Source organism: Polyodon spathula, chromosome 20, assembly GCF_017654505.1.
Source record: "Polyodon spathula isolate WHYD16114869_AA chromosome 20, ASM1765450v1, whole genome shotgun sequence".
NCBI classification, from domain to species: Eukaryota; Metazoa; Chordata; class Actinopteri; order Acipenseriformes; family Polyodontidae; genus Polyodon; species Polyodon spathula.
The window spans coordinates 12,591,460-12,601,612 of record NC_054553.1 but is presented as its reverse complement, the minus strand read 5'-3'; the positions used below and the strand labels follow the sequence as shown (position 1 = coordinate 12,601,612).

The 10,153-nt window shown below is 42.3% G+C and overlaps 1 protein-coding gene across 4 annotated transcripts in view; it reads right to left on the bottom strand.

Moving 5' to 3' along the window:
• Positions 1-581: 581 nt before the first annotated feature.
• Positions 582-10,153, bottom strand: part of LOC121295438 (collagen alpha-6(IV) chain-like) — a 109,063-nt gene continuing 99,491 nt past the window's right edge. For all 4 annotated transcript variants that reach the window (XM_041220042.1, XM_041220043.1, XM_041220045.1 and 1 more), the window contains 7 exons: positions 9,860-10,021; positions 5,355-5,453; positions 5,094-5,240; positions 4,554-4,670; positions 3,774-3,965; positions 3,157-3,443; positions 582-2,530 (listed from right to left, as the gene is read on the bottom strand). In XM_041220042.1, the coding sequence (XP_041075976.1) occupies positions 2,270-2,530; positions 3,157-3,443; positions 3,774-3,965; positions 4,554-4,670; positions 5,094-5,240; positions 5,355-5,453; positions 9,860-10,021 (1,265 nt within the window). In that variant the 3' untranslated portion in view covers positions 582-2,269. The remainder of the gene's footprint in view (positions 2,531-3,156; positions 3,444-3,773; positions 3,966-4,553; positions 4,671-5,093; positions 5,241-5,354; positions 5,454-9,859; positions 10,022-10,153) is intronic.

Here is a 10,153-nt window from a genome sequence, read left to right as displayed (position 1 = left end):
GGGGTCATTGTCTTGCTGGAAGATTCACTTGGCTTAGGCAACCAGGTTTTTGGCTAAAATGTCCTGCTACTTGGTAGAGTTCATGATGCCGTTGACCTTAACAAGGGCCCCAGGACCAGTGGAAGCAAAACAGCCCCATAACAAAGATCCACCACGATATTTTACAGTAGGTATGAGGTTCTTTTCTGCATCTCCATCCTTCTTTCAACACCAAACCCACCACTGGTGTGCGTGGCCAAAGAGCTCTATTTTCTTCTCATCTGACCATAGCACCCTGTTCCAATCCAAGTGCCAATGCTGTTTAGCAAACTCCAGACGCTTACACTTGTTGGTTGTTATCAATAAAGGCTTTTTTTCTGGCAACCCTTCCAAATAGTGGTAAGTGGTATATTTAGGTTTTTAGCTATTTTTTTGTACCCATTGCCTGATTTCCAAAGGTCAGCAACCATTTGTCTCTTTATTTGTGAGTTTGTTGCTTTTCCCCATGGTGATGGATGACAAATGGATTTTATATGCGTGTTACCTCACTTTTATACCCCAGTGAAACAGGAAGCCATGGAAGGCCACAATACAGTTCCTTAAGACTGAGATGTACTTAAAAAAAAAAAAAAAAAAAGTAGAATGTTAATGCAGATTTAAAACTTTGATTTTAGCTATAAGAATCTTTATGAATGCCAATAATTTTGACACATCTTTGAGAAAAAAAGTATTAAAAAATAATTGCAATTGTATTAGTGTAAACAAATTTAGCTTTCCCATATTTGAGCATAAAGTATACCTTTGTTTATTTTATACAGCCTTTTTTGCACATCTTTATCAAGGTTGCCAATAATTCTGGAGGTGACTGTATATATGCTTTGTTTTATAATTCAATTTTTTATTGATCACACTATATATATGAACAATAAAAAAATATATAATGGAATTATAAAACAAAGCAAAAACAACAATGTAATACAGGTACAATTAAAGTGATTTTTAGCGGTCAAATGTACATACACCCGACAGTATTAAACTTTTTATTTATGCCAATAGGGGTTTGAATATAGTAAAATAATTATACACCATCTGGATACTTACATAAATAGTGTAATCAAGGATACCTCCGAAAGAAAAGGTTACAGTGAAAGACAGTCTAGTGGTCACGAATCAGCCCCTCTTCTAAATTTAAAATCAGTGGAAGTCAGATTAAAATAATGACAGCAGATTTTGGATGCAGGCCAAGTAAAATAAATGTGGCGATCTACACCAAGAGCTATATAAAACCAACAGAATATTGAAAATATTTTAAAATGATGAAATATGTACACCACAGATGGGTATGGATAAAGAAGTTAGAGTTAAAAGTATATATTGTTTCAGAAAGTTGTTTTCCATTAGCATTAGTATAATAAAAGCATTATGAGAAGCAAAAAAAAAAAAAAGTCTGATTTTCAATTGACAGTCGTCATCTTAAGATATAAAAGAACATAATGGTGGCACAGTGGCAAGCAGCTCGTGGACCTTACAGCAAACCTAGAGAAATGCAAACAAACTGGTCAGTCAACAGAGTCTGCAGTCCAAGCAGAATGCCGAGTAGTACAATTGACGCGACTAAGAAATTCAGTAAAAGATTACAAATCCACAGTTTGAAGGTCCGAGTTTGGGATAGCATCCCTGTATCTAAGTCAATTGAAAGCTGTTCTAGTTGTGGAGGAATTTGGTAACACTAACAGGACAATGTCTTTGTGGATTTCAGCAACTTGGACACTCCCTGATAACCCACCTTTACGGATATGCCTGAAGTAATCTGTGACAAAGTCCCATTGCGTCGGTTACCATTTGAAATGTGTACACATCCTTCTGGTAAAAGGTGTGCAGCTTCCTTTGACAGCCATCAGTGCATTCATGCCCTTTTCCATTTTAAAATCAATTCTAAAAATCAAATGTTTCGTGGATTGATTTACTTCCCGAGGTAGCCGTGAATAATAAAGCACTTTAAACAAAATTAATAAAAACATTAAAGTAGTATAGCACCATTTAAAAAAAAAAAAAAACTAACACAGTATAATCACTCAAGCCCCTTTCCTCATAGTTACTTTAGACCCATCTGAAGCTTCCGGTCGGGGTGTGTAAAACCTGGCAAGCTTAAACTCCTGTCAGCCACTCAAACCCAACCCTCGGTCCACTGGGGGGGCTGGCAGAAGTCTAGCAGTCTCTCAATGTTTCACGCAAGCCCTGTTTAATAAAGGCTTGGTGGTCAGTCTTGGTGGTAGTGGAGGTTTCTCTACTACAAGTTCTTCACGCAGACCTGGCAGCGGCCGACTCGTGTACGGAGCTGCCCAGCTTTGAGCGTTTCCGAGGGGGGAGCCTCCACGAACTGCCGCCTCGGCTCCACGGTGGTCAGCCAGAAGCTGTACTTGTTGGAGAAGTAGTGGCAGGTGCCACGGGCGCCGTTGCACTCGATGAAAGGTGTGGCGCGGAAATCCTCGAGACAGGAGCCGGGAGAGACCAGGGACTGACCCCCCCCTTCCGCACCGGCTGCTGTGTGCTGCAAGAGGAACACAGCAGGGGTTTAGGAAGTGCATGCTGCCCCACCCACTGTACAGAACTGGAGGAAATCAACACTTACAATATTTTCACTATCTGACTTTAAAATGAGTGAAGCAAATTCAGTCCTTCCAGACTGAAGTAGAATGCATGTAAAAGGCTCACTGGGTATGTGCATCAAAGAATTACATTAAACTAAATGTGCCGCTTTTGTTTTCTAGATTTACTCTATCATTTTCTGTTTCCTATTTTTTCTCTGTGGTATTTCCCACTGATGTATTTCTTACATCACAAGAGGCAGAGTATTGCAGGGCAACAGGTTCATGGTTACATTCTGGTGTATCCAGGGTGCTTGGAGGTTAGACTGGATTCGGAGTAAAAACTTAGGTGCGACATACACAGATTGATTGATACCCTCAAAAGGGAATTACAATGACTATAAAATATAACTTTCTATAATGTAGGGTAACTTACAGATGATCTAAATCAGGGGTGCAAGATTAACATCTGAATAGTGTAATTGGTTCATTTAAGTAAGTAATTAGGGTACGGTTGTTACAAATAACAGAGCCAGAATGCCCCTCGCTGTGCACCACTGATCCCAAGCAATCCCGTTGCTGTTCTCACCATAAGGAAGGAGTATCCGATCCAGAGGCTGCGCCAGCCCGCAGGGCAGGGCGGGATGGTGATGTCCTGGCTGTGCACCGCGACGGCCAGTGAGGGCACCTCGCACACAGAGCAGCGGCTTATGTACTGCGGGATCTCGTTGTGGGACACCGGCATCATGGGGATGGGCGCGGTGGTGGAGAGCCAGTAGGACTTGTCATTGCGGCTGGCGTAGTAGCAGACCTCATTGATGTTGCAGTAGATGAACGGCATGGTGCTGAAGCGAGGCAAGCAGGAGCCGGCAAGACCTGGAGGGGAGAGAGGCAGGAGATTGATTGCAGGACATGAGTACTCGGACAATAACAGTCACAGCTCAATTGTTGGTGGCTTAACCAGCATGAGCTACAAACAATTTCCCAGCTAGTCCCTGAGGCCAGACTTAAAATGTAAACCTTCCCATCTTCCTGTAATAAAATAGAGCCCCTATTTATAAAATTCAGTTCAGTTTTGCCAAATGAAGTGCATTCAAGTGATTTAAAAAAAAAAAAAAAAAAATATTAATGAAAACCACCTTTAAGGAAGGCGAGCAATGTGTCTCGACTGGTCTGCCCTGTATTGGCGCAGTTCATTTCTCTTACCCAGGTCCTGGTTGTGTGCTTTCTCTTGTCCTTCCACGTACAGCAAGCTATACCCCTCCCACAGCCGGTCCATTCCCAGTGGGCAGGGGGGCACCTGGTCTGACTGGCTGTGCTTCACCAGCGTGTAGCCGACACTGACGCTGCGGACAGAGTTACCAGGCAGACCCACTCCACCCTGCTTCCCAGGGGCACCTGAACCAGGAGAGAGACAGAGTCAGCCTGGAGCGTCACCACGAGCCCCATACACTCACTCACAAATACTGCGGGAGAGCTGGAACAAACTCACGTCAAGAAAACAAATGCTTCAAAGCACATACTGCACCGCACAGGAACTACTACTAGGTAATTTGCATTTTCATCATCACTGCAAATCTAATGCACAGAGAAAGGTCATGTGTGAAGTATGATCGCATATGATCGCCCAAGCTCAATTAAAAGAGCATGGGTTTTCCCAATCCTCCACTCTTAACAGCAAACTGTGATGTGTTAACATATTATACACACTGCACTTGAGATAAACCCATTCCAAGCAAAGAAATGTGGGTGCTATGAAGTTTGAAAAATGAGAAATCACTTGTCAATCACCAATCACCAATTTGTTTTTAACTAAGCTTCTTTGTAGTTTTACTGTACTGCTAAAATAAAATAAAAAATAGAAAAGGATGTCATTAATGTAATGTGTGAAAACAACAATTATTGTATCATCTCTCTATTATGACAATGGGCTCAGTTTTACCATGGAGTGGGCATTTGCCTGCAATTCAGACAGACAATATTGACCTTGCAAACCAGGGGGTCCGGGAATGCCATCGGGACCAGGATCTCCCAAAACACCATCAGGGCCAGGCTTCCCATTCCTTCCAGTCTTCCCAGTGATACCAGGAAGGCCTTTCTGCCCTGTAACACAATCAAAAGACAAACAATCAGACATAAAACCAGACTCTCATGACGGGTATTTAAATATAGCAATCATTCTGTGGCTTCCGTTGCTAGAAGTTAGATTCTGTTTTTTTATTATATTTAAGCTGTAAAATGCTTCCAAGTACAGGAGTACAGTATTTTTTCCATGGGCAACTGTGATATGATTTTGCCTGGATGATGCTGATGTCTCCACTTCTTACACAAAAAATGGTATGTACAACTTTGCGCTGATATCTACTCCAATGTGTTTATCTGTGTGTGTCTACAAAAACAAAATAACAGTAAGGAGGCACTGTGAATGTTTAATTGTCTGTCTTGTGGACAAAAGGCTTTGTCCCAAAGTGTCTGCGTTCTTTTAAGAGGAGTGCACTGTGCAGCACTCTGGTCTCCGTTTGTTACCTGGCCTCCCCATCTCTCCCGGCCGTCCCGGGAATCCTGATTCTCCCGGCTCTCCATCGATTCCAGGCAGCCCAGAGTCACCAGTAGGCGTGACAATGTTCTCCAGACGATAGGTCTGACCTGGTGGGCCTGGTTTTCCTTTGTAACCTGGAAGAGGGATCAAGACAATATGTTACTAACCCACGGAGTGTAATTCAAACCCATTCGTAAGCAGGGAAGCAATGGCAGCTGTCTGCATAGTCATGCTTCATGTCTCCTCACCTGGACTCCCTTTTTGACCTTTGGGTCCTGGGTACCCAGGATCTCCTGGGAATCCATCTGTGCCTGGCATTCCCATAATGCCAGGGTCTCCACGGCTACCTGCAGTACACAGCAAAGAGATGTTAGCATTTCCAATACATCCACCAGCAGCCAGGGACATGGCATACAGTATCAGAACTCAGGACTAAGGGTGGAATGATACACTCATCTCCCAGTACAATACATACTGTAACACGACATGCAGGTTGCGATACCACATGCATTATAATGTGTAACTGTGAATGGCTACTCCTATGAAGCATTAGAGGTTAAATAATCATTTAAATGATGGACCTTTTTTTTTTTTAAAAGACAAAGCTATAACGAGATAGGGAGAATATGTATCCATACCAACTAGGGCCCGATATTCGAAAAGTTTGTGCACTGGGCAGAGGGGTATGCGCATCACAGATGGCCGTTGTGCCGAAATTGTGCCAAGTTGCCATATTCGAAATGTCACAATCCATTCTGTACTCTGCAGAAATCAAACGTATGCATTGCGCAATATGGGGGGAGTGGCCAACAATATGCGTGATCCTGGTATATTCGAAGGTATGCGCCAAGCACAAAACCAGGTTTGTGACGCGCAGAATAAGGACTGTAAAAGGACTGTGTTAACTCTGTGCACACTACCATTCCAGCACTGACTACAAACAGGCAACAATGGGAAAAGTGGGTAGCATGCAGCGCATCCTTCGACATGTGGATGTGAATGATGCAAGACACACCCAGCAACAGCAACCCCGACATAGGCAAAGATATGCTGAAAGGGTGTACCGGCCTCGGCACACATATGAGGAGCTCAGCAATGAGCAAGTCGTGTCCAGGTATCCTCTTGACCGAGACATGCTGACTCATCTATGTCACATGCTGCCCTGGACAGAACAAACCTACACAGTCATGCCTTGACTGACCAATTGGTAGTGTCTGTCTGTATGTGTATCCTGGCTACCTGGACCTTACAGAAGGTAGCAGGTGATACAGTGGGGATCACCCAGTCAGCCGTGTCCCGCCACCTCGACAGATTCACAACCGCTTTGCTGCAACGTGCTGAGGAACATATTAAATTCCCCAGTACCAGAGCAAACAGTGAGGAGATAATGCAGGGTTTTTATGAGGTTGTGCACCTGCCAGACGTGGTAGGTGAAATTCACTGCACCCATATTGCTATCCGGGCACCTGTTCCGGTTGTCTTGTTCTATCAGGATTCCAGTTGTAGTCGGAATAGTGGGAAATTTGAATAGCTATTCCATGCCATGTAAGCAGGGTATTCCGAATGAATCTGTCCGTATTCTGGATACCAGTATTCTGAAAACGTGATACCAAATACCCACTTAGTATTAGGATACTATCGAAATACTAGCCCTTCTAGACAGCTTATTTGGAAAACCATTTTATTCTAGACACACGACTCGTCGTTTTATAATCTATATTATATAAGACGACGGCTTGTGTGCCCAACAAAGCCTTTGCAAAAACTGTGCACAAATATATTAGTACTTGTATGACCCCAAACTGATTGCTGACTATGCAATATCTTCCTATTTATTTATATTAACTAGGTAGTCACGTTGAGATTAAAACTTATTTTACGAGCGAGACCTAGCCAAGCAGGTAGCAGCAAGTCAATCGAACAACAAGAACAAATACACAATAAAATAACATTAAGACACAGGCAAATCACATTTAAAACAATATATCACATTTAAACCAAAACACACAAAAGTAGTCAACTATTTAAAACAATTACAACTCTCAGTCACGAAATCGTGCAGTTTACTCTTAAATTGCAATAAAGATATCTGGGTCTGCAGCTTTAGTTTGGACTGGAACTCATTCCAGGACCATGGGCCATAATAAGCAAAGGATCCTTTACCAGCCTCAGTATGCACATTTGGGATTTTAAAATGCAAAAAAAGAATGAGATCTGAGGCTACGGTTACTATGGGAAGCTATAAGGTATTCATTTAAATAAGTATATTCATATAATTTACATTGAATAGCCTTACCAGAATATACCAGTGTTTCAACCTGTGTAGCATCAAAGAAGTCCAGCCTACCAAATCGTATAATATACAATGAGTATTAAATCTTGTATTTGTAACGTACCTCAATGCTGCATGACATAGCGAGGCCAGTTTATAAAGTTGATGGCAATGCAAACCTATATACTGCATCACCATAGTCAATTTGCGGCAAAAACATACAAGCAATAAACCTCTTTTTTTGTTTCCATAACATATATAACATGTTCATATCATAGTGATGTTTACAGCGTATTCCCATGCCCAATAGACAAGTGTGGAAACACGCACCCACCTCTGTCCTTCTGTTTCTTTAATGCGGTCCTAGTAGCATATGGTAATGCATCCGTAATTAGAGACATGTGATGCAAATGTATTCCAGATTGACATTCAACATGCACATAGCCAAATCAAATTTGAATTGGGCAAAAACCCTAATTCGTCTGAATATACCAATATCTGCGCGATAATTTGGATGAGCTAGTTCCAATAACTGTGCACCGCTGGCTCAAATAGTGTCAGAGTAACAGTCCACTCTGGAGTTGGGTACAATAGTACAAACGTATAATGGTACAGAACCCCCCCCCCCCCCCCCAATCTGGATGGCCGGATCAGTTATGTGTTTATCCCTGTATTGATGTGATGGACAGTGGTAGTGTGTTTACATATACAGTTATATGTGTTCTTCACTGCTGCACAGGCATATCGGCATCCAACGTGTACCATCAAAGTATGGAAATGAAGATTGAGAGAAGGATGAAGAGGGGAGGGGGGTCCTGCCTGTTATCTTTGCTGTGAGTTGCCACACATCTGTAAATTAATTGTATAGATACCTCATACACCCATCTTGTGGCACATTGCTTTATCTGGCTATTCCACAGGTTGCTGTGCATTACGGGAGAGGGGTGGGCAGCTGCATTTCAGAGAGCCAAACACCAACTCTTGCTGTGTGTGAAAGGCCAAGACCTAAAGTCAGACCGGTGATACGACCAACCAATCAAAGACCTGTATTTTCTCTGCAGCAGTCCAATCATAAGTTAGCTGAGGCGGGACAAACAGTTCTGTTAACTAATTTCTGGCAGTTTTTATGCAGCTGTCCAGTCTGCCGATTGTCTATGTTGCTAATTGTATAGAGACTGCTCATTTATTGAGAAATCATAGTAGGCTACAATTAACATTTTAGGAGCGCATTTAGAATTAATTATTATTCTTACAAAAAAAAAAAAGACAACGAAAAAAATCCATTCCAGCAACAATCAAAACCTTACAAACGGCTTAATCATGATGTTCAAATGGGTGAGTAGAATGAATAACAATGCATTTCTGTGTATTGTGTATACAAAAATGCTTGATTGATGTTTAATTTGCAGGTGAATGACCTTGTTACATTTACAAATCAGAGAGTGTGACTTTGTCACGGAACGACTTATATAAAAAAATCATTCAGGAAAGAAAGACAGTATCCAAAGCCTTTTTTTTATTTTACTTCAAAAAGATACAGCAATGTCGGATCAGCTGGCCTTTAAAGAAACCTACATAGTGTTTTCTTGTGATACAATACCGTCCATATTCAATAAAACAGTGGCGTTATTAGATCATTAATTTGAAAACTCGGCGCCTAGCTATGGAGCCAGTTGTGTATTTGAATGGTCCGTATGTATGTGTGAACGATATATTGTGTGGTCTCATCCGCTGTCATATCGGTACATTCTGCGGCAACACCAATGATAGCAGCTTATAGGGGTAATGCCATTATTAATGGTGACTGTTCATCATTCTGTATTCTTGCTTGGCTGTTGTGTGCAGTTGCTAATTTGGTAGTGGATGCTCAGACAGTTTTGCGAATTGCCCAAAAAACTGCTATATTCCAATGTCGCGCAACTGCTTTGTGCCATTTTGGAATATCCCTCATTTTGTGCCAAAGCACTATTTTTTTGTGAGGCTCGAATTTAGCGAGGGGATTGCTCGAAGATCGGGCCCATATTCTTTATCCCAGAACCCTTTGGTGATCTGCCCTGAGCTATGCTATGGTCTGTTTTTGGTCTTGTATCACGATGCAAGCTATACATACCTCTATTACAATACAAGATACCATATAAAGAAAGTATCACAAATCGGTACACCCCTATTCAGTAGCATTGCATCATTTTATCCCTGATGGATGGCATGGCCATGGTGTTGGGAAATCCACTCTCTGCTTGTGACCAGCTCACCAATAAGACCAGTACCAATCAATTGGAACAATTGTAAGATAATCTGAACACATCTATTACAACCATCTGTTCAGACCCTTAGCATGTTGTATACAATTGAGAATTTGTCACTTTTCATCATAATCTACATCCATCTAGCTCTAGTAAGGTTGCAACCATCATCATAAAGAAAAAGAAACATTTACAAACTTTTGCTCCTAGTAGTATGATTCTCCAGACTGAGTCTTACCTTTGAGACCAGGGGCCCCTGGGATTCCCGAGGACCCAGCGGGTCCTCGGTCTCCCTTTGACCCGGGTAATCCTGGCACGCCGGGGAAGCCTGGGTCCCCTCTATCTCCTTGAGCAGTCCTGGGACCAGGGGGGCCGGGGGGACCAGTTCTGCCTGGGAAACCTGCATGGCCAGGGCAGATACAGTACACCTGTCAGCCCTGGAGTCATCAACATATAACAAAGATACAAACAGTTGGTGTCTGTTTGCCGTCTGTGCTGAAATTGAACAACCTTCTTCTCAGCTTTATGGAAA